At 50.7% G+C, this 23,876-nt stretch overlaps 3 protein-coding genes across 6 annotated transcripts; 2 read left to right on the top strand and 1 right to left on the bottom strand.

Annotated features, from left to right (window-relative positions):
* The first annotated feature begins 980 nt into the window (after positions 1 to 980).
* Positions 981 to 10,676, top strand: LOC144932426 (MARVEL domain-containing protein 3-like). The gene is made up of 4 exons (XM_078856468.1): positions 981 to 1,103; positions 3,377 to 3,486; positions 4,275 to 4,399; positions 8,066 to 10,676. Exons 2-4 carry the CDS (start codon positions 3,425 to 3,427, stop codon positions 8,842 to 8,844), a joined length of 966 nt encoding a protein of 321 aa, XP_078712594.1. The 5' UTR covers positions 981 to 1,103; positions 3,377 to 3,424; the 3' UTR covers positions 8,845 to 10,676.
* Positions 10,677 to 11,147: 471 nt separating this feature from the next.
* On the bottom strand, positions 11,148 to 19,677 carry NUBPL (NUBP iron-sulfur cluster assembly factor, mitochondrial). The gene is made up of 11 exons (XM_078856138.1): positions 19,465 to 19,677; positions 18,061 to 18,184; positions 16,440 to 16,474; positions 15,655 to 15,745; positions 14,957 to 14,996; positions 14,394 to 14,484; positions 13,948 to 14,041; positions 13,322 to 13,407; positions 12,480 to 12,600; positions 12,271 to 12,353; positions 11,148 to 11,740 (listed from the first exon to the last, which is right to left on the bottom strand). The coding sequence occupies exons 1-11, from the start codon at positions 19,525 to 19,527 to the stop codon at positions 11,678 to 11,680; spliced, it is 891 nt and encodes a 296-aa protein (XP_078712264.1). The 5' UTR covers positions 19,528 to 19,677; the 3' UTR covers positions 11,148 to 11,677.
* A 351-nt stretch (positions 19,678 to 20,028) lies between these two features.
* Positions 20,029 to 23,876, top strand: UBIAD1 (UbiA prenyltransferase domain containing 1). Of its 4 annotated transcripts, XM_078856461.1 has the most exons (3): positions 20,540 to 20,793; positions 21,440 to 21,485; positions 21,662 to 23,876. In XM_078856461.1, exon 3 carries the CDS (start codon positions 21,695 to 21,697, stop codon positions 22,958 to 22,960), a length of 1,266 nt encoding a protein of 421 aa, XP_078712587.1. In that variant the 5' UTR covers positions 20,540 to 20,793; positions 21,440 to 21,485; positions 21,662 to 21,694; the 3' UTR covers positions 22,961 to 23,876. The 4 variants fall into 4 exon arrangements, with proteins under 4 accessions (XP_078712590.1, XP_078712586.1, XP_078712587.1 ...); XM_078856464.1 differs by lacking the exons at positions 20,540 to 20,793; positions 21,440 to 21,485 and adding an exon at positions 20,029 to 20,096 and having other exon boundaries at positions 21,708 to 23,876; XM_078856460.1 differs by lacking the exons at positions 20,540 to 20,793; positions 21,440 to 21,485 and adding an exon at positions 20,030 to 20,096.

Here is a 23,876-nt window from a genome sequence, read left to right as displayed (position 1 = left end):
CTGACCCCACCCCCACAGCTCTGACCCCACCCCCACAGCTCTGACCCCGCCCCTACCGCTCTGACCACGCCCTACAGCTCTGACCTCGCCCCCTCCGCTCTGACCACGCCCCACAGCTCTGGCCCCGCCTCCAACCGTTTTGACCACGCCCCCTGCTCTGACCAAGTTCATTGACCACGCCCCTTCCACCGCTCTGACCCCGCCCCTCACATCTCTGACCCCGACCATCCACACAGCTCTGACCACGCCCCCCACCGCTCTGACCACGCCCCCACAGCTCTGACCACGCCCCCCACCGCTCTGACCCCGCCCCCCACCGTTCTAACCACGCCCCCACCGCTCTGACCACGCCCCACAGCTCTGACCACGCCCCCCCACCGCTCTGTCCCCGCCCCTCACAGCTCTGACCACGCCCCCACAGCTCTGACCACGCCCTACAGCTCTGACCTCGCCCCCTCCGCTCTGACCACGCCCCACAGCTCTGGCCCCGCCTCCCACCGTTTTGACCACGCCCCCTGCTCTGACCAAGTTCATTGACCACGCCCCTTCCACCGCTCTGACCCCGCCCCTCACATCTCTGACCCCGACCATCCACACAGCTCTGACCACGCCCCCCCACCGCTCTGTCCCCGCCCCTCACAGCTCTGACCACGCCCCCACAGCTCTGACCACGCCCTACAGCTCTGACCTCGCCCCCTCCGCTCTGACCACGCCCCACAGCTCTGGCCCCGCCTCCCACCGTTTTGACCACGCCCCCTGCTCTGACCAAGTTCATTGACCACGCCCCTTCCACCGCTCTGTCCCCGCCCCTCACAGCTCTGACCACGCCCCCACAGCTCTGACCACTTCAGGTTGGTGTAGCAAAGTTACCTGCGTGGGCTAAGCGGCGTCTCGTCTTCTTTACCTCGATTCATCGAAAGGACCGGTGATTAACCTCGCTTCACGGCACGCGGGACAAGCAAGAAGGTCGGGGAGGTGGTGAGGGTGGAGGGGGCACGGGGGGGGGGGTCGATCTTTGAAGGAGCCCGGGTTGGGCTGGGTGGTGGAGGGGATTTTCGGCACGGAAGTTGCGCGACTCGGGTCGCGGTGACGCCACACAAAAGGTGAGAGGGCGCAAGAACACAACAACAACAACAACGCCACACACTCGTCAGTAACAATGTCTACATTATAGACTGCCAGTACACTCACCCAACTTAATAACCATTGCTACAGTACACATTATAGACTGCCAGTACACTCCGATTAAGAACCAAGCTACAGTCTACATTAGTGGGTTTTTAATTTATTTTATTTATTAACTTTATTATTTTTTTTCTATCTACGTGACTTTAATGAAAGAACCAAGATACAGTAGTTACCAATTAGATTTGGCCACTTGCAATTTGATGGTTTTCCGAGCGAATTGGGTTTAGCTTTCGAAGCCTTTCCAACTTCACCACTCTGTGTCTAAGTTAAGGATCGTCTGTGAGTTTGAGGCGTGTAATGCTTTGTAAATCGGCTTGTTGACATGAGCCCAGGTACGGATGAAGAAGGATCGTCTGTCGGTTTGTTATATTTCTCATACCTGTAGTCTGCAGCGGTGACTTTGCGAGGCCTGTATCTCGAAACGTCTGGCTTTAAGGAGCCTGCTGGTAGTGTAACATTTCAACCAAACCGACCGTATTTGTCTCTCTAGAATACAGCAGCAGAGGGTTGGCATGTCCACATTTCCTGTGCCATGACAACAGCGGTGTTTTGTCTCTTTAAACAAAGACCCACTTTGTTGTTGGGTTTTCTCACAAGGTAGTACTAAAACTTCGTTTTTATTGACCGCCGGATGAACGGATGTGATGGGGGTGGGGCGGTGGGCTCGGGGAGTTGACCCCCTGACCCCATCACTAAGCCAACCCCTCTCAACCCGGGGTCGAACTCATGGCTACCTCGTGGTGATTCGATGTGCAAACCACTGTGCCACTCATGTACCTTGCAGGCAGTGCAATGGTTGAGATGTTTCAGTGACAATCTTCTTGGTTGTTTCTTTTAAATCGAAATTTCAGTGACAAGTTGGGACGACGACGTGCGTTGTGGGTCATCATAACTTCGTCGTAACTCGTTACTGCAGTAACCCGTTCAGATTGTCAGTTTAAAACACGTTAGTATGGCTTTGGCGATCCAATATTATCCATAATAGAGGTTTTTTGTTGGGTTAGATCGCGTAAATATTGGACACGTAAACAGAACGTGGGCAATTCGTTACTAGTACAGCAACACCGGTGTGTTGGAGAGTAAATCCACAACATTTACAATTCGAGTGCGACCTTTCGCCAGTAATTACAACCAGCATCATCAGGCGACAGCCAGAATTGTGGATAAATCCTCCTGTTTCGTTCTGAAATAGATTGTGTTCGCAGCAAGAGGTTGACTAACGGGCAACACGATCTACACGCAGGCGTGCTCTTATCGCGTCATGTTTACGTGTGTCGGGAAGACAAAGGCGGCACGTCAACGTACAGTACCTGACACAATGCGGTGTAACTCGTGGGCCTGGGTCCCATCTGTACGGCGATGATGGCTGACGGTCGAGACTAGGGACGGACTGGCAGCCAACGTTGGAGAACACAACCGTGACAACAAGGCTACCATGGCAATGGAGGCATCATGACATACATAGAAATGGATAACACGTTGACCATCGCAGATTTGCAATAATAATGTCCGGTAGGAATGCATTACAAGAGACATGAGAAGATGGTAATTTACACTTGTGTTGACCTGCTGCTGCTTCCTCCTCTTTTGTTTATTCACCTTTCACGTTTGGGATTTGGTTGTTGACAACCTTCGAGCGCACAATCCATCCTGCCCATTAAAATACCACTCGCGTAGTTCACGAACCTTGCTCGGTTTAACACGTAGGCTTTCGCGGCCAATATTATCCATAATATAATTAATTGGCCAATCAATTGGTTGTGGTGGGTTAACGACACCTCAAACCCAAAAACAGCTTTATACTGGTAGGAAGCACCTGGTTCCACCAGCCCACAGGGGATTATTGTTTCTGTCCGTCGTGCATCCAAAAATGGGAGGGGTGGGGCTGGGTGGAGAGGGGAGGGTGGGGAGGGGCTGGGTGGGGAGGGGCTGGGAGGGGAGGGGCTGGGTGGGAGGGGTGGGGCTGGGTGGGTAGGAGCTGGTCACCCCGTGGTGCCCTTATAAAACTCAACGTTTAACCTACTCACGCCGGCTTGTGCCCGCCCTCACAGTCGGCCATATTTGCGGAATACACCACGCCGCCGTTGACCCTGGCCATTGACCGAGCAACCCAACGTTCCTTCCAGCTCCCTCCGCAGGAATGTGTTTACGTTTAATGAACCCGCTGCTGTTGCTGTTGTTGTTGTAGTCGCTGCTACTTCGGCTGGCTGCCCGCCCGCCCGGGAAAGTGGCCGAGATGTCGCACGCGGGACGCTCCTCGCGGCACCCGGACGAGTGGCAGCACGACCGAGACTCCAGGTGACATGACTCGCCCACGTGATGAAACAACTGCAAATGCGCGATCGTGTGTAAGAATCTACAAGACGAAACTTTATTTAGCTAGGAATGCTCCCCCCCCAACTGTGTTAGCAGAGTCCTGCATTTAAATGTTTGTACAGGTCCAATTTCACGAGTGTTTTGTGTGTTGGAGTAACCAGATAATATCCTAATATCCATGCAGGGGTTGGGGGTGGGGGGTAATACTCAAGATTGGCAAATATTGGTTCGCAAAACTGTATTTGCCATCTGCTCGCAAACCTCGCCACCTAAGCGTTCAAAGTAATGTCTTCACGTGTTCCCAGCACATTATTTGTGGACAGTGTTGTGTCTTACATAAAAACAATAACTGTGTATCAACAAATCACCAAACTTTATCGACTATATTCCAATCTTTATTTGAACAAATCACCCGGAATCTGCCTGATTTCGGAAACCGAGGAGAGTAGAGCCCTAGTTAGTGCTTGGATTGGTTGTTATCACCACGCACAAACAGGTTTGCCGTAGGCAGCTGCCGGGCTACGTGGTGGGCAGCATTGGGCAGTGCAGCAAAATCTATTGTTGTACCATACTTCTATACTTACACATGTGCGGTCGCTGCCTTCACCAACTCACACTGACCAGCGTGATGAAGTACGGCCCCCACATGGCGTGGGGAGGGCCCTCGTCCAGTGTAGTTACGTCGACAAAGGGCTGCTGCACGTTGTGCGTGGCGCTGTGAACGTTGCTGATGTTTCGTCGTGCCTGGGCCCGGCGCGAGCGTTATGCAGGTACGATGGGCAGGACGGCGCGCAGAGCGCCTACTCGGGCGGCTACTCCCAGTACGAAGAACCCCAACGCAGCAGTGGAGGGCCGCTGAACTGCAAGTGCTGCGAGAACGTCTGCACGAGGCGCGGTAAGGTCTTCCACGCGGCATCGCTCATTCCACGTTTGACGTCGATCAATAATAGGGGGGCGGCGGCGAGGAAGGGCCAACGTTGCAGCTTACGTTCAGCTGTGTGCCTGGGGGTGTAGCGGTTAGCGCTACGCTGCGTCACAAACCCGGCGACCCGAGTTCGATTGCCGCTCACGGCCAACATCGGTGACGATATTCTGAACCGGTCATGGGCCTCCCCGAGGTCGTGTGTGTGTACACACACATCGCCACTAGGGAGACAAAGTCGGCCGAGCGTGGTGCTGGCCACCCACCCCCTCGTTTACCGTGCCGGCCTTCATAGGTGCTCACGAACAGCACTCGTTCCAACAGTCTGTTAAGGCTATACGGGGGATCTTTGTATTTTTTCTGGCTATTCTCCACGCAGTTGGGGGGAGGGGGGGTCACCAGAGTGTGAGTAGTGTGAACTGTCCGTGTCAGGTGGGCGCCTGCACCAACCCGCACTGACCAACATGGTGGAGTATGGTCATATATTTCATCCATTGAACATGTGGATTAGAGGATATAGAAGTGCATGTGGTATTTGCTCAACTCCTATAGTACAAAGGCAGTATATTGATGCTTTGCGAGCTTTACAGAACATTTACATCTCACGTCTGCGACAGAAGTGGCCAACGGTGACCATAATATTGACTGTTAAAAAAAGTAAATTGTCTGGGGCAGGACACATCGCTATGAGGGGTGATGGCCAGTGGTCAAGACTAATGACAGACGTGGCAGCCAAAGAACGGAAGATACTGGAAAGGGTGTTGATCGCTGAGATGGACCAAAGAAATCGGCTCGTGCTTAGGTGATGGATTGTTGCATCACAAGGCTGCGAGGGAATGGTAACTGCTTGCGGAGATCTTCAATCCGCAGTGGATTGATCGTGGCTGATTATGATATCGATGATGACTTTGGAGGTCAGTGACCAAGAGAGAGACACAAAGCCAGATGGTAGGATAATGTCAGAGAGATCTTGGAGATTGAGTGTTGAACTGTGCATCCGTTGTGGGAACCTGTCTAAAGGAAGCAATGGCATCAAGAGTTTTGGCTGTGGTGACCTCAGATGCTCATCTTGTATTGGGATGCATGTCAGCGTCATTTACAATTGCACATTTGTTCCAAATAAACACTGTAGTATGTATGTACGTGCTAATCGGAGGTGCGTGAGTATGATTTTGTATTGTATTCTGAAACCTGTTCAGAAGTCTGTCCTTAAGTCAAGTGTTGCATTGCTCACACAGCGTTGGGGAGGTGTGGCGTGTGTTGATACAGGAAGCCAGTGACGTTGACAACATTGCTAGTGTTTTCCATTCCATCAAAATAGTTTCACTTCTAAACACAATTCTTTGGAGAGTACCTACGTTGTGCATCGGGTGGCTCAGAAGTCGGTGCCGAGCCGACTCTGCCCGTGATGGAACTTTTTTCTCAAGTGTAGTGGGCTGATGGGCTCAGCTCAGACATCAATGGCTGGACACACAAAAAAACCCCATGGTATTAAATGTGGTTTTGCGCTCAATTTGAGCTTTATTTTAGACTTGAGAACTAAGATGCTTGATTGTCACATGGCAGTGTCAATGCAGCGTGGGCGAGAAAGTGTGGCCACTTGTAAAAAGAGCACTTCAAGGATTTTTCTGAAGGAGTTCTGAGGCCATCTCTTGTTTCACGTTGTTCCTACCTAAGGCAATTCCATGGATGAATGTGTCGAGTCTTCGTTATTTGTGCCTGTGCACCACAATACCAACGCGGTAATTTAACTTACCGTCGGGCGAGAGCAACGTTTCAGGACGGTCACGCTTTGTGCGAGTTATCAAGTTTTCTTTTTTACCGGGATCCTCCTGTTAATCATGAAACGTGAGGCCTGTGTGTAAGGTCTGTACATTGTTGTTTGCAGTCGTGCCCACTGTAAAGGGAAGTCATGTAAAACTGGTTTAGGTGTGTTAAGACGCATCTCACGGAGGCAGACGTTACAGCCTCTTTAGTGCTCAGTAAAGTGAGGCAGAAACAGAATACCTGGTACGCGCTTTCAGGAAGCCTTTTCTCGCAGCATCGCTGTCATTTTGGCATCTTGTAGCCGCTCATGAAAGCCTTACACATCTTCAGGGCACAGATAAAGTTTGTCACTGTGAATGCGTGTACACACATGTTGGACAACATTCCTGGAAACCGAACAAAGGCTTAGCAAATGGAAGAGCTTGGCAAATGACCAATGCTACCGGGTGTGATGACATCTCCGCCTGAGATGATGTTGTGCCTCTCGATGGATTGTGTATACGTTTATCAATCTTTTTTATTGGAGGAATCCGATTAGATGTTAAGCTCTTTTTCACATTCCCCCCCCCCCCGGGTTATTGCAACGAGTACCACTTTATCTGGAATTCAACAGCGGTTGTTGTTTTTCTTTGCCCTCTGGAAAAAGTTTACAGATCCCACCGCTGGATCCGAGCCACCAATGGTGACGGCCGCCGCCGCTCCAGTGCTGTCATCTTGTGCTGAAAACAGTGACTTTTGTATTTGCTTCAAAATATAGCACCCAATTTTCACCGAAAAACTCGATATTTCTGGTTTTGAGGTGGGCTAAATAACGTGGCTTTTTACCCAGTCATAGTCAATTGCCATCAAATTTTTGCAGACGCTGTGCAGTTCACAGCTATAATTGGTCAATTTGGTTGCGTTCTCCCTGTTCTGAAAATAGTAATTTGCCTAACACTATGGCCTACTATATGCATGTTTTCTGTTGTAATGCATTGATAGTGAGATGGTTAAGAGTCTTTCTGGTTTGTGATATAACTGAGTTAAACACTTGTGGGGGCGGCTGTCGTTGGGTCGGGGCATGAGGACACTTGCATGATACTCATGCGACCATTGTCATTCACTGCTCACCTGACCCTCACTACTTACTAGTTTATTAACATCTCGCCATGGTGGCAAGATGTTAACTTCCTCGCCTGGTATACAGGAGGTTGTGGGTTCGATCCTGGCCCTGACACCTGTATACTTTTTTTCTCACCTGAAGACGGCCGCTTGTGTTGCGACTGAAACTTTGTTTTTTTATTATTTTTTCTATCTACGTGACTTTACCGAAAGAATCCGAGAGTATGGATTCCTGCAGTCACAAAAGCTTTAAATCAAGATTGTATACTTGGAGTTTGCGTGTTCTCCCCATGGAACGTGTGGATTTTTCTCTGGGTCCTCCGGTTTTTCCATTCATAATTAGAATCCACATGCATTTCGAGTGTTTGGATGCTCTATATTTCCACGTGATAAGCCACTTTGTTGAGCTATTATTTGTGGCCGCCAAGTCGTTTAGGAAAATATATTTGAAATGGGGCTGTGGGACTTTGTGCAATGCGCTGGCCGAATGGAGATTAATAGAGCGGATAAGATTATTAGGGCCAACATTAACTACATATGCTAAGCTTTCAATGACACCTCATTCAATTTAACTGATGGAGCGGTCAATGAGGAGTTCTCTGGACAAATACACATACAGTAGACACAAACATACACATTGTCCACTTGCTGGATATGTTCATTGTGATTAAGACATAAAATCCAATCTGAGTTCGGGCAAGGAACACGCGCGCTGTCGGTGCCAAACAGAAGCTGTGCTCATTGCGCGTGCGTCGCCGCTGGCCCCCGCAGGAGTCCTGAAGCTCGCGGAGATCTTGGTGAGCCTCATGACGCTCATCTGCGTGGCGGCCTCCCAGGCCTCCATGGCGGGACACACGGCCATGGGTGGCCTCAACCTGGCATCGTCGAGCATAAACAACATGCCCTACAGCCCCTTCCAGGGCACGGAGATGCAGCAGGTGCAGGAGCTCGACAGGGCCTACAGCCAGATGCGCTCGCCGGCCGTGTACGGCGGCGTGGCCGTGTGCATCTCGCTCTTCTGCATGACGCTCGGCATGCTCGTGGGCGGCACGAAGCGGGGCCTGCGCGGCTCGCGCCGGTGGGTGATTGCCGACTTCGTCTTCTCCGTGCTGGCCTTCGTGCTCAGCATCGTCGGGGTGGCCCTCTACCTCACCGTGGTCATCAACGTCAATGCCACGGACACCTGCAAGAAGCGCGAGCGGGTCTACGCCGGGCGCGGCTACACGTGGATGAACTGCTCCGTGCAGGGCGGGGACGCCGCCACGGCGCTGTTCGGCATAATCCTGGCCATCCTGTACGTCGTGAGCGCCGTGTTCGCGGCCTTGAAGCTGTGCCAGTTCCAGCGGCACGAAGGGAAGGCGCGCGCCGTAAACGGAAACGGCGGCGGCGAGAGCGCCATGCCCATGACGCGGTCACCCAAAAGCAGTTACCGGGTGTCGGAGCCATCGACGGCGCTTTGCCAGAGCGAGCCGCCCTCCGTGCCGAAGCCCCAGGCAGACCGGCCCAGGCGTTCGCGGAACCACTCGCGTGAAAACGACCTGTATGTGTAGCTCGCCCTCCCCCCCACCCCACCCGTGTACCGTGGCTTTCAATAGAGACGTTCCATCCTGTGAATAACTTTTTTTTTTAAAGGTATCTTCATGGTCAAAAGTGAGCAAACGCTGTCGCTTGTGTGACCCTGAGCTAGATTCAGAAATTCCACATTCCCACGAATTGGGCTGTTTTCATGCCAGGCCAACCACTGATGACCTCTCATGAAGTGGTACTTAATTTATGGACCACCGAAAGATGAGAGACTTAATTCCATCCAAAACTGAGATTTCAATTCGCTACCTTTTTTCCCGTTGAGTGCTCTAACCAGTGGCAGAAAAAAAATACCGTTTAGTCATTTTTCAATGTTGCCCGAGCATGGTTTTATTTGTGTATGTTTTTAAGCTGTGCTTTTAAGTCAAATTAAAAGTGTTTTTTTTAAAGTGAGGATACCAAAGATAGGGATAGCCTAGCAATCGGTGCGACTGCCACAGTACATATTTGCACAGCCAAAGGTGAGTTTGCTGTGGGGCAGTTAGTGATATATTTTGAAATTGCTAAACCTTGCCATTTGTTGACATGAAATCATTCACAAGACTGGACTTTTGTTTTCCAGCATCCCGAACAAAAGTCTCACATTTGCAAATCACCTGTGGCTAAAGTGGTTAAGCCTATGATCACAGCACCCTGAACATCTCCGATCTCATCAGAGCTTGGAAGCTAGGCAGGGTCTAAACCTTGATAGTGCTTGAATGGGCGGCCACCTCGCATAAAACGTCGTGTGGAGTGAAGCTAAATCCATTGCTGTACTGCAAATCTATGCTCCCCACCTTCACAAACCCGATCACCGGAGTAAATTATGGTCAGTTAACACCCATGACCCACAGTTGCATTTACAAAAGGGCTGTTCGTGCAAAATTGGTTAAAACTTGGATGTAATTAAGGTCCATAGAGAACCATACACGAACCTGTAACGTTACATTGGTATTTCTTTGGTATGGCATTCACAATCTGCTTTCTGTGAATGTGCATGATATGTTATCAATGTGCTCGGGCGTAAAAATGTTTTGAGAATTGAGCCATTTGGACTTTCTCAGGCAAAGGGCGCTTCTCCGTTCCCCCGTCGAGCGTGCTGCTTCATTTCGGTGAAAAATGTCGATACGGTGCGTACACGTGACCTTTTAAAGGGGCACGTGCTATTCCGTTGGAACTATCGCGATGATCATCACACCATGAACATTTATGTCGTAAAGTGAAAAATGAAATCGCGGCAACCCGAGCTGTCCGCTTTGCTGTGGTGGTAATCATGACGACGATTTGAGATCGTACTCTGACGACTGTTGCTGTGGTCACAAGGTGACACAACACATGGCCTGCAAATGGGCATTGTGTGCCATTAGGGGTTAATAATTGCTGTGTGTTATCCCAAGAAAGTTTGCTACCGACTGCTCACACTTGTTAGATTCCCGGTTAACGACGCTGGTCCATGCAAGGTTGGTAAAGGCGGTAATTGTGGGGACAATATAGGTCGGCACGGAGTGTGGTGGTACAATGGATTTTGCTACACGACCCTCTGCGGGCAACTCCATGCAATGCCGATTGAAATAAATGTTAATGACGTTTCTATCATCGGCTGGGTTCATATGTACTGTTTGAAATGTGTAAATACTGTGTTGTACTTAAAACAAACTTTTTTGTAATATGCATTTACTAAGATACGACTTTTAGACTACCCCTCATTCATGGGGAAATGAATTTCACAACGTGAACTCATATGAACAGACGGGGGGAGCTTAAGCACATTATGGGTTATTTTAAATATGGTTGTTTAAATAAACGTGTTGAACTGTAAGCATTTGTAACTTTTTTTCATTTTAAACTTTGTGACTCGCTGTCTCTGTAAATGCGGTAGTGTAGCGGTTAGCGCGCTGCGCTACGAACCCGGCGGCCCGAGTTAGATTCCCGCTCATGGCCACCACCAGTGACGATTATCTGAAACGGTCCTGGGCCTCCCCCTAAGTCGACTCAGCCTCAAATTAGTATCTGGTGCAGTGTGTAGTAAACATTGCCACTAGGGAGACAAAGGCGGCCGGGCGCGGTGTTGGCCACCCACCCCCTTGTGTACCGTGCCGGCCTTCATAGGTGCTTGCTAACAGCACTTGCCCCAACAGTCTGTTCAAGCTATATGGGGGATCTTTGTCTTTTGTCAACATCAGCACAGGGATTCTCACGCACAATCCCTAGATTGTAAAAGCGGTCAAACGTAACACATGGTTGACGCACCACACACAGAAACAAGGACACAACTTAAAAATATATTCAAACATCTTTAATACTAAATTACCAAATGGAATCAAATTCAATTTGCAGTGAATTTTTCTTGCCACCCCTAATTCCTACCGTCTTGAATTTATCCAAGCTGCTGCGTAAAATTGAAAGCCCCAATGAGTTAACCTTGAGTGACCCTCCCAATCAAACTTCAACTGTATATTCAAACACCGGTGCACAGGCAGTGCGTTTTGGAGACTTATTTTGGTTACAGATCGTTTTGGACATTGCAAGGATGTCTTAACTGTGTAATAACAGCCAGCGCAAGTTCTAAAACTGCCCTTTTTCAAGAACAGGCCGAGACGAATAGGAAACCAGGCATCTGCCAGTAATCTGGATCTGGATTCGGGTCTGCGCACTCTGCAAAAAAAACTATTCACGTGCTGGCTGACTGGCGAGACAGATTTACATTGAGCGAATGTACGATGAACCAACTCCAGCACCGGGTTACCAGGCACAGGCCCGGTTGCTAAGTGGCCCAATACAACTCTGGTCACCACCCATTCAGGTCGCGACCCCAGTTGGTCACGTCTGCAATTCCCCGAGGCTCTTGATCACTTCCTTGGCAATCGTGAGGTAGGCTTCGGCCTGGTGCACAGCACATACACATACGAAGAGTATACACAGCAAACACATACTGCAATACAACATCATTTAGCAGGCAGGCAGGTTTTGACCCACTGCCTTGCAATGCCTTAAGAAATTGTAATTTGTACTTTAGCATGTGTTCTTTCCCTTACCATTTGCCAAACGGTCACATTTGCATAAAATTGCGTACGACCAGATGATTCTTCCACACAGTAACTGATTCTTACATGCACAATTCGATGCCCGTATCTTGGGTGTAACAATTATAATTAATCGATGAATCGTTAAATGTGCAATATCACGCCATGAACAGGACGTCTCCCTGTTCAAATGAGCCAATGGTGATGCTCCTCTCTGTCCGTGGCCCTGAGTGGGTGTTGGAAATTCCGTATTTTTTTGCTTGAGAACAGCCTCTTAATAGGATTAGGGACATATCCGTGGAGAGGAATCCTACCTCGGGTTCTGGAATAACGGCACAATGAAATGATTACCACCACTCAGTCACGCGATGCGCCTCGGCGTGTTCTCACCTCTGGGCTTCCTGGTTTAGAGATGACAATCGGCTTCCCACTATCTGACGACTCCCTGATGCTGATGTGCAAAGGCACCTCACCTGTACACACGCCCAACAACGCACCACGATGCACCGGTTAGCGCCTCGCACACCACCGAACAACACGGCGCACACCCGACAAGATGATTAAAAGTATTTGTGCGAGTTCACGTCGGAATATCTCACCGAGAAAGCGTAGGCCAAGGCTGGTGGCCATTTGCCTTGCCCCCTCGGCTCCGAATATGTGTGTGCGATGTCCGCACGCAGGACACGTGAACACACTCATGTTCTCCACCACCCCCAAAACCTGCGTGTGAACACACATGTAACATATGCACAGGAACACAGACAAAAAAATACCCCCCTGTGTAGCCTTGATAGATTTTTGTGGCCAAGTGCTGTTAGCGAGGAGCACCTATCAAGGCCGGCATGACACATGAGGGGGTGGGTGGCCAGCCCGGCCTCCTTAGTCTCCCTCGTGACGACGTTCACACATTGCACCAGGTGCTCATGTGAGGCCGAGTCGACCTAGGGGAGACTCAGGACTGGTTCAGATTATTTATCACTGGTGTTGGCCGTGAGCAGGAATTGAACTTGGGTCGCCTGGTTCATAGTGCAGTGCACTAACCGCTGCACTACCGCTCCCCACAGGAACAACAACAGCGGCCATTCATCACTATGTGGCAGGTACTTCACCAAAGGTGCTTGTTGAATTGAGACAAAGTGAAGTGTGGAAGGCTCGCTGGCAGAAGGTGTAACTGTGTGACATTCATATATCTGTGTGTCCCCATGTTCTAGTCTCTCTGTCCCTTACCTGGGGTCCCCCATTTCTCATTTATCTTCATGTCTATTGTGTCCACGTGTCTTTCAGTTTCTCTGTACCTCTGTGCTTCCCGTGTTCGCTTGGCACTGTGTTCCCATGTCCCCATATCACTTTGTGCTTTTGTGCGTATACGTGTCCCCCATATTTGCGTGTGAATTCTCATGTTTCTGTGTCTCTATTAATCCACGGGTCCCCCATTACTCACGGGAACGTCCACTTTTTTAAACATCTCAGCCCCGCGCCTCGCATCCATCAATGCCAGGTCCTGGGGTGTGGATACGATGACTGCACCTACACGGAGACACGGGGACAGACAGGGTGACTCGGAGTCACGGGAATACGAAGTCAAAGGGATATGGAGTCAGGGAGTCATGGAGTCAGGGAGTCATGGGAAAACGGAGTGACGGGGACATGGAGACACAGGAAGATAGGGACATGGGGACACTGTAATACTGGTAGGAACCTCTGGTTACACCAGCCCACAGGGGAGTATTCTGTCCGTCCGTTGTGGAGGGAGGGCCTGGGTGGGGAGGGGCTGGGTGGGGAGGATGGGGCTGGGTGGGGGGTGGAAGGGGTGCGGCTGGGTGGGGAGGGGCTGGTCACCCCGTGGTGCCCTTATAAAACTCAACGTTTCACCTACTCACGCCGGCTTGTGCCCGCCCTCACAGTCGGGCATATTTGCGGAATACACCACGCCGCCATTGACCCTGGCCATTGACCGAGCAACCCAACGTTCCTACCAGCTCCCTCCGCAGGAATGTGTTATGGTAAGCAAGGTGAGTGTGGTGGCGAGTGTGGTGGTAGGAATGTGTGGTTTGGTGGTGAGGTCACCCTGGAGGTGAAGGAGCTGGGACAGGGAGAGCTGCACGTCACCGGTTCCAGGAGGCAAATCCACAACCAGGTACTCCAGCTCCCCCCACTCCACCTGCAATGTCCCGGCAACAGCCGCGGCCACCAGCTCATCAAGCTGCACCATTCCTCAAAAAACAACTCTTCTCATGTCTCCATGTGCGAGTGTTGCCATGTCTCCATAGCCCCATACAAATTTGTCTCTTTATTTGTGTTGATCTATGTCTCTCTGTGCTTCTCTATGTTGCCATGTTTATGTGTGTCTGTATATATGCCTATGTCTACATATTCCTGCAAGTCTCCAAGTCTCCGTGTGTCTCGTGCCTCCATGTGTGCTTCATTGTGTCCCACGTGTCTCCGTATGGCTGTGTCTCCGTGTTCCCGTTTGTACACATCTGCGCGAATATCCCCCCATGCGTGTCGCTCACCTTTCGGATAAGTCTCTCCACCGCTGACATCACCATGAGGCCTCTCCACACCAAGGGCGCTCCTTCCTCCATCAGGAACCCCATGGACATGCTGAAGTGTGCAATGTGCAAAGAGATAAAGAGACACATCTCCTTCAGCGTAGCCTCATAGACAGTAAAGGCTGTTAAAACTGAAGATGCGGGGACATACAACTAAACCGGTGGCAAGTTTGCCCCAGCACGTCGGGGGGAGGGGGAAGCAAGGGGCCACGTGGGTGCCTGGTGGAAAAGTCTGGGGGGCGCGTGGGGGAGGAGAAGCCGAGGGGACCGAGGGGAGGGGCTGTGTTGGAGGGGGGGGGGCAGTGTGTGGGTGGAGTTAAAGAAAGGATTATTTTTCTTCCTCGTTTTAAGTGCAGTCACGGAACAGTGAATGTCTCATCTGCAACATGCTCAGGTAGACTGCAGTTGCTTTTATAACATCCGTCGTGCATAATCTCAACGCACGCACCTCAATGCACACGTACACAGAAAAACATGAAATTAGACGTAAGCGAACGTACACATGAACTTGAACGCACACTCACCATGGAATCCCAAAGTTGATTAACGGTTTCATTAAGTTATCTGAAACAACAGCAGCAGCAGCTTCATCAACTTCCATATCACACAATTTTGCTTCAGATATTTTTTGTTCTTGGCAAACGTGGCATATTGTTTTTAAAATCCACAATTCAGTGCACTTATGTTTATTTATATGTATGTATGTTGAACTTTTCGATGTAAAGCTTTCGTGACTGCAGGGATTCATCTTCTTGGTTCTTTCGGTAAAGTCACGTAGAAGGGAAGTAATAAAATAATAAAAATGAAACATAAAATAATTCTCACCTGAGGACGACTGCTTGCGTTGTGGCCGAAACGTCGTGAGAATTATTTTATTATGTTTTATTTTATTATTTTATTACTACCCTTCTACGTGACTTTATGTTGAAATTCTTTTGCACCGTACATAGCCAACCGTGCTAATCGGAGGGGCGGGGGAAGAACAACAATCTAACCACAAAGAGCAGTTCTAAATGCCCATTCAAAACATTCTCAGGTGTCTCCGTTGGGAGGTCAACTGTCAACTCTGTGAAAACTGGCTGAAAAGTTGAAAAAAGTTGTGAAAATTAGTCCTTGCCCAACAAACATCGCACCGACCTCCCAGTAAATATTTTGAATCTCAATGGCCTCAATGATCGATGCCGGGTGTGTGGCCTGGTGCTGCTGCTACTCTGACCACTACCTGATGTGAGCTCCGGCTGCCCCTTGAGATTCATGAGACGAGGGAGCGACGGACCGAACACGTCGAGGTCAAGGAGACCCACACGCTCACCCTGCAACGACCCAAAACAACAACAACAACAAAACCGCAGCATTACCAGCATTGCCGGAAGGAAAAAAAACATGCGAAGAGGTTGCCTCGACTTCACTCACTCGCTCACCCTGCAACAATAAGACCCACTGGATCATTCTGCAACAACAAGAGCCGATCATTCATCTGGCATCGTTCTGATTGGATTTATGTGGATGAGAGGTCAGTGTATTATGGTGAATAAGTAGTGTAGGTATTGACAAATGTATGCTGTATTTCTTTCGCACGGTACATAGCCAACCGTGATAATTGGAGGTGTGGGTAATTACTTGGGAGGTGAGAACGCCATTGGTGAGTGTTCATGAATGCTTCACGCGGATGGTTGGGTGGGAGATGTACGTGGTGAGTAGTGAGTGGGTGAGCCGCCTCATTGTGAATGGTGAAGGATGTACGCACGACAGTAAATGTGTGGTGAGTTTTAGTGAGTGGTGCGTGTTGGCGGTGAGTGTGAGTGTTGAGTTTTTGTCGTAAATGATGTCACCGTTCCAGTGAAGGAGTGTGGTGTTGGTAGTTTTTAACGAGTGGCGAGTGTGGAGCTGAGTGAAGTGTGCGTGAGCAGGGAATGGCGAATTTTTGTGAGTGGCGAGTGTGGGGTTGCGACAGTGGGATTGATGTGTGGGTGAGCAGTTAGTGTTTTGGTGTGGTGATATCCTCACCTCTGTCACAGCCTGCAAGCCCAGTGCCAGGTTAACTGGGGGAGGAAACATACTTATTAGGCCTCATTTTACCCACCTGACCGAGTGAGTATTCTGATGAGCATATGCACATTTTTGTGTACATTTTGGCACACTATGCGTGAGAAAGTATATGAGCAGATAATACATCTCCTTCATACATCTGTCCCTCTACACAAAAATCAATATTTTTACACTTTCCATCAACCACATTCTGGGAGTGCATAATTTCAGCAGGATTGGCTCAATACAAGCAAACTCTGGACTGATTTCGAGAAACATTTTCTCATCAGCAGAATAGGGGCTTGCTGGTGAAATATCAGAAGTTATAGACAAAGACCCTCTCTCTAACATGGGTCCTAGTTCGATGAAAAATTATCCATGGCGATGCTGATGCTCATTCTGTGAGGTGTGTGTACAGGCAGAGTGGGGAGCACAGGTTGTGCATCTGCCAGTCATCTCAGCCAACCCATGCCACCGGCTGTGCCCCTGTTACCTCTTGTCAGCGAGCTTTCGACAACGTCACATGACCTCAAAGTGCACCTGGCCTGGCACGGGTGCCGTGAAGTCACTGCCACTTAGCGGCGAACGGCGTGTCTTGTTATGTGTGCGTATGTGCGTGTGTATGGAGCGGTAGTGTAGTGGCTAGTGCACCATGCTACAAACCCAGCGACCCGTTCACGACCAATAACAATGGCGAATATTTGTGGTGTTCAAACACAAGCACTGGGGGAGACAAAGTGCACCTAGCCTGGCACAATCTGTGGTGACATCACCGTCACTTAGCGGCGAACTGAGCCTGGTGTTGTTGTTGTTGGTGTACAGCATTGTTCTTCACTAATTTTCAGTGTGAGGGCCGCCACACATTTTAAAACCACTGGGGTATTTTCACATGTTGTGTATTCAATATGGGACCCTTCTTGCCAATATAAAAATATAACAATAGGTTTTACCCTTACTGGCAATAAAACAGGTGTTAGAAGATGTTAAAACACAAAACAGAATCCTTTCTCAAGGAATCCTGTCTGAATTAACCACACGTACTTGTGGTGAACATGCGAACAAAAAAAAACATGCTCTGATACTATGTACATTGTCTTTAAAATGGATTGGTCCACACCAGAAACAGCTTTCTTTTGAGCCTAGTCTCCAAAAGACGAACAGCACGAAGACAATGCACCAATCAGGGCATTTATAACTCTTGACTTTAACGCTCAAACTGACTTTAACACAATATCTGCACAATGACAACCTGCCATATTTGCACTATGTTACCCTATTTGCATTTTTGTAATTTTATATTGTATGTTATACCTATTGCATATTTTAGATTTTATTTTATTCAATTTGTACATACTTTAGCTCCTTATTATTAGTTAGACTTGTACCTTTAGTATAGTTAGACTTGTAAACCACTTATTTAAAATTTAAGATTCCTAAATGTTGAATGTATGCAACATCCGGCCAAATAAATTCCTTGTCTGTGCGAACTTTCATGGCGAATAAAACCCTTTCTGATTTGAAGTCAGTGGCCCCGCGAAGGCCTTGCCATGAAGAACGCCTGGTGCGCATGCACACTGTGAGCGTGCGAGAGACAGCGTACTGGCCAGCGTGGACTTGCCCACGCCGCCCTTGCCGGACGCCACGCACAGCACGCGTTTAACCCCGGGCACCGCACGCCTCCGGGGTAGACCGCGCGCCTGCAGCTCCCGCTGGTGGTCGGTGACCTATGGATGACACGGGCACAACACGGGGAGTTCCTGGAGGCACACAAATCACAGAACCAGAACATTGATTTATAGGGGCCGTCCATAAATGACGTCACGCACCTGGGGGGGGGGGGAGGGGGTCAGAAATTTGTGACGATGCGTGACGAGGGGGGGGGGGGAATGTGACGTCACATCAAAATGCGCAACTTTAAATATAGAATTTTTATAACAAAACGAATTGTTATAACAACACTAATTGTTATAACAACACTCCTACAACATCAGAGTGCAGCGCCACATTAAATACGCACTACAATGACAATAGTTTAAAGCGATTTGAAGCATGCTTTATCTTCAAAATGGAATTATGGTTGGGGGGGGTCAGGGCTTTGTGACGTCATATTTGAGGGGGGGTTGACTTTTTGTGACGCCGTGTGACGAGGGGAGGAGGGGGGGTAAAAAATCGGCCAAAATCGCGTGACGTCATTTATGGACGGCCCCATACGTCGGAAATCCGATGAGCTATGAAGCTCTTTTTTCACAGATGTCCAGTGGGCACGGAGGCAAAGTGGACACGGGGAGGAGACAGGGTAACACTTGGACATACTACATTATTTGCCCGAAATGTCGCCTGTTATATATATTTCATTTTATGGCACTGTACTGCCTTCCATGGTTGTCGGCACCGATGTTTCGCCGTGGCTGGGAATCGGAACACAGGTAGCCCAGTTCACAGCGCAGGTTTTAAATGTTTTTGTTGCCCAAGTTTGATAAAAAAAAAGGACTTATATAATTATATTTTGTGACTTGCTTACCATTTTCTGTACTTCGCGCTCATATCGTGTTTTGTATTGTTTGCTGTTGTAACCTGCTGACCCCCCCCCCCAAATTGGACATCTGTGAAGAAGAGCTTAATAGCTCATCGGATTCCTTCCTCCTGCAGTCTCAACAAAGATGCTGACATGTCTCCTACAAAGATGGCGACCCGCACGTCAACGTCCTCTACAAAGATGGCGCCACTCACACTCCCCTACAAAGATGGCGGCCCGCACGTCAACGTCCTCTACAAAGATGGCGCCACTCACACTCCCCTACAAAGATGGTGGCCCGCACGCCAACGTCCCCTACAAAGATGGCGACACTCGCGTCTATGTCCCCTACAAAGGCGACCTTCACCCCTTAGAAAGATGGCGATCAGCACATCCCCCACAAAGATGGCGTCTCACAGAAACCCCTACAAAGATGGCGCCCCCCTCTACCCCTTACAAAGATGGCGACCGCATGCGCACTTCACCGACCTGAGCGAGGCTCCTCGCACCCAGGGCGCGCGCGACCGCGACGGCGCGAGACGCGCTCCACATTCCCGCGCTTTTCCTCGCGCGCCTTACAACTCCCAACGGAGTTTCGCGACGTGAATGTGGCGTTGGAAGGTCTCTTGCGTGTCGCGTTTGTCTCTCCTTCCCATCAGTGACGGTGGGAACACAGCTAGCAAAGGGCGACGTGACGTCATCCCCCCCCCACACAACCGCGCCGAGTGACGTCTCCAAAGCACCGCGTGCGGTTACGTCACTGAACGCGACGTCATCCGGCCGGACAACCCGCGCCGAGTGACGTCATCACAGTCAATGGGTGGCAGCTAGACTCCCACAACGACAATAACGACAACGCACGCGATTCTGTTGTTGTTGCAATCGTGTTGCGCCTTCGCAGGCAGTTTGTTACAGGCCTTTTAATTGCCCGAGGCCAGAGAGACCACTGGTTTTTTTTTTGGCGCGAACGACATGACGTCATCTCCAACGCCGGCGGATGTGGTTCCCCACGGGTTTGGGGTCGCCGTGGGATCCGGATCCCCGTGTTTAGCTATAGGATCCGGATCCACGAATGGGTTCGGATCCTTTGACCCGGTGACCACGCCACGTCCTGCGGGCGCGTGAGTGCCAACAACAACAACAACATTAACAACAACAACAACAACATTCACTATCAACAACAACATTCACTATCAATAACATTCACTTTCAAAAACATCCACACTTCACTATCACTTTGATATCAACAACAGCCATATCAGAACACTTCACTATCTTGAAATCAACGTCATAATTAAGACGTCGCCATCAACATTTACATATCATCATCAACACCATCAACATTTAATTACATTATTGGGTCTGTCGGTAAAGTCACGTAGATAGGTTCAAATACAATAACAAAAAACGACGTTTCGATCGCAACACAAGCTGCCAGGAAGACGACCGCTATCTGCGTGACTTTTCCGAAAGACCCAAGCATATTAAAGTGTAGCTATCAACATTAAAGTAACGCTATTAACATCATCATCATCAACAACCCCACTATTACCATCATCAACGACCTCACCATCACTAACCACCATCGCTATTAACGACCTTACCATCAACATCACCACGACCGTGACCATCAACAATCTCACCGTCTTCACTATCAACATTATCGCAACATCGAAGAGGTGATATCATCATCAGCATCCTCGCCATCAACATTTAAAAACATAAACTATCATCATCAACACCGTCATCTTGTTAGAGGGCGCTGTCTCAACGCGGTGCCCAAGCGTGTGAGCCTTGCAGACCCTTCGCAGGCTTAAGGTCACCCATGTGCATCTTTCACCATCCCACACGAACCATTGTGGTGAAGTATGGTCAAACAACCCCCCCCCCCCACGACTGACGCACTTAAACCATGCCCCCCCCTCCCCCCAGGCTCTGGTGTCCGCCAGCCATTTGCGTCTCACGTGGGAGCGGGGGTTGTTTTGACCATACTTCACCACGCCGGTCGGTCGGTGTGAGCTCTTCAGTGCGTTCGCTGGGAAGGTGGTGGATAGGCGAATGCTAAGAAGTGATAGAAACACGTGGGGGGGGGGAGCCCTTGTGGGTTTGGCGATTGCTAGATACAACGCGTGGACTCTGTCGGGTGAATAAAGTGAAGTCGAACTGGAAGCAGGTTGAACTGAAAGCGGATAAAACTCGGTATCAGGTCGTCTCGGCGAGTTTCAGAACTCGACGCGTCTGAAGAGTGGCAGCCTTTGTCATAGAGAGTTGATAGTAATTCTGGAGGAGTGGTTATAAAGCCACAAAGCTGCATCTTAATTTACAAAGTGGCGGAAACATGCCCTGGATGAAATATACTGAGTTAAAGGGTTTATTTAAATGCTGGTATTATCGGTCACCAAACTAATCCATCAACTTGCTAAACTTGAGAATGTTTGTTTTTATCGCTATGGCTGAAGCGCAGATTGGTGCTCAGGATCTCGGCGGTATTTGGCCACCTCAAATTAAAGGTAATGGGCGTCGTTTAACAAATACATCTGATAGCCTAGTGAGACGGAAAATCGATTTTTCAATAGGGACATGGGCCAAAACAAATACAACATAAGCACGTATAAAAAATGAGATGATACACGTGCAATGGTGATGCAAATGCTGGTGGTGATGTTGATGATGGTGCCGCCCACAGGAGATGACTCCGTGCTCTTGGTGATTTCTCTTCATGGCTTTGTCAGCGCGACCTCCTGCCCCCACAGCCGCCGAGCTCCATCTCAACATCATGGATGACGGCGCCCCATTGGCCGTGCCGGGGCCGATTGCCGGCGCCAACCTGCGCGCAGGCGAAGACTCGGCTCTCCCGGGCCACAGCCCAGCTCCGCACGGCGACAGCTTTCCCACTGGAAACGGCGGTTCCGTGGGCGGGCGACTCCATTCCAACGGATTTGCAAACGGCGGCAGTGAAACCGGCGATGGCACCGGCGAATGGCACTCCGTAAAAGATCCCTTCGGCGGCGGTGGCGACTTTACCAGAGTTGGTGCTCGTGGCGGCGGCGGCTCTGTTTCACGCGCATGCCGCTGGCTGCGCAACCGCCGCTGGCGCGCCCACTGGCGGGCGCTGCGGCCGTGGTCGTTCGGCGCGTCGCTGGCGCCCGTGGCGCTGGGCGCAGCGCTGGCGTGGCGCGCGGACGGCACGTTCCGCCCCGCGGCGTTCGCCGCCACGCTAGCGTGCGTGCTGTGCGTGCACGGCGCCGGAAACCTCGTCAACACCTACTACGACTTCGCGCGCGGCGTGGACTCGGGCGACCACCGAAGCGACGACCGCACGCTGGTGGACGGGCTGCTGGCGCCCGCGCAGGTGGTGCGCCTGGGCGCGCTGCTCTACAGCGCCGGCTGCGCGGGGGCCCTGGCGCTGGCGGCCGCGTCGCCGCTGCGCAACGAGCACTTGGCGCTGCTCTACTTCGGCGGCCTCTCCAGCTCCTTCCTCTACACGGGCGGCATCGGCCTCAAGTACGTGGCCATGGGCGACGCGCTCATCTTCGTCACGTTCGGCCCGCTCTCGGTGCTCTTCGCCTTCTCGGCGCAGACGGGCCGCCTCGCCGCGGGGCCCCTCGCCTACGGGCTCCCGCTGGCGCTGCTGGCGCAGGCGGCGCTGCACGCCAACAACGCGCGCGACGCCGAGGGCGACCGCGCGGCCGGCGCCGTCACGCTCGCCATGGTGATGGGCCCGGCCGCCTCCTACGCGCTCTACATCGCGCTGCTGCTGCTGCCCTTCGCGGGCCTCGCCGCCGGCGCCGCGAGGCTGCGCGCGCCCACCCTGGCGGCGCCGCTCGCCGCGCTGCCGCTGGCGCTGAGGCTGGAGCGGCGGTTCCGCGCCGGCACGCTCAGGGACGTGCCGCAGGGCACGGCGAGGCTCGGCCTGGCCGTGGGGTTGCTGTACGCGGCGGGCGTGCTCCTCGCGCCGCCGGGGAGTCTCCCCGGACTCACGTGACGACGCGTCGCTCGCGCGAGCCGACGCCGGTCGACACGCGCGAACAACAATCCAGCACCGCAGATGCATAAACACGCACGCGGAAGAGCACGTACGTCATCACTTCCACACCACTGAAATCACGCAGACGTAAACGCTTGCACACGCACATGTATACATGGACATACACTCCACTTCTTTCGTATGGCTTATGTAGATGCAGAGTAACAACGACAATTTCACATTCAGGTGGTCAAGCCAGATAACCTCGTCAGGAGAAGCGGAGTGTATAGCTCGTGCACGCACACACATTAACACACACTAACACATTCACACACACACATATTAACACACATATTAACACACATTAACACACATGTAAAGTCCACAAATCAATGAGACTCCACTTGTCATATTGTTTCACGGGAGTTCATTGACCATACTTTACTACACTGGTCAATGCGGTTTGAACGGGGAGAAAGCGCATACATGGGAGGAGCACAAGCACATTGATGGTTTTTCCTGCACTGCCCTCTGCTGCCCACAATCAAATATGAAAGTGTGCACATTCACACTTCTGCATTCAGGCAAATGTCCCCAATTTCGCCCCCAGAGACCATTGTTGCAAACGCTATTTTGGTATTTGCACTCCACAGTGAACACTAATTTCAGGGAACTTGGGAGTGGGCCCGTGTTCTATTAGTATGCCAATTACCAGTGGTGTCGTGCACATGGCCTTGGGGGTGCACGGGGGCTCGGTGTCTCTTACACGAGGCTGTTTACAGTCTTGTCCAATGTCAGACGGTGAAAACACAAACCTGTGGCAGCAGCCCGTTTCTCTTTTTAAACAGGAGTTGTTTGAAAATTGACTTTGAATGTAAATGAAGCGTTTGTATGATACTTTATTTAAATAAAGTTTAAATTTTGGAAACCTGCA

Source organism: Lampetra fluviatilis, chromosome 5 (assembly GCF_964198595.1).
Source record: "Lampetra fluviatilis chromosome 5, kcLamFluv1.1, whole genome shotgun sequence".
Classification (NCBI taxonomy): domain Eukaryota; kingdom Metazoa; phylum Chordata; class Hyperoartia; order Petromyzontiformes; family Petromyzontidae; genus Lampetra; species Lampetra fluviatilis.
This window is presented reverse-complemented; position numbering and strand designations above follow the sequence as displayed.

What these genes read in the sequence shown, in the direction of transcription:
- NUBPL (XM_078856138.1), bottom strand. Translation starts at nt 19,527, where the DNA reads ATGTGGAGCGCGTCTCGCGCCGTCGCGGTCGCGCGCGCCCTGGGTGCG. An exon ending in GCTTGCAGGCTGTGACAGAG is followed by an intron (nt 15,746 to 16,439) that starts GTGAGGATATCA and finishes GGGTCGTTGCAG; the next exon opens with GGTGAGCGTGTGGGTCTCCT. An exon ending in TTAAAAAAGTGGACGTTCCC is followed by an intron (nt 12,601 to 13,321) that starts GTGAGTAATGGG and finishes GTTCACACGCAG; the next exon opens with GTTTTGGGGGTGGTGGAGAA.
- UBIAD1 (XM_078856460.1), top strand. Translation starts at nt 21,695, where the DNA reads ATGGCTTTGTCAGCGCGACCTCCTGCCCCCACAGCCGCCGAGCTCCAT.
- LOC144932426 (XM_078856468.1), top strand. Translation starts at nt 3,425, where the DNA reads ATGTCGCACGCGGGACGCTCCTCGCGGCACCCGGACGAGTGGCAGCAC. An exon ending in CAGCACGACCGAGACTCCAG is followed by an intron (nt 3,487 to 4,274) that starts GTGACATGACTC and finishes AGCGTTATGCAG; the next exon opens with GTACGATGGGCAGGACGGCG. An exon ending in GAACGTCTGCACGAGGCGCG is followed by an intron (nt 4,400 to 8,065) that starts GTAAGGTCTTCC and finishes TGGCCCCCGCAG; the next exon opens with GAGTCCTGAAGCTCGCGGAG.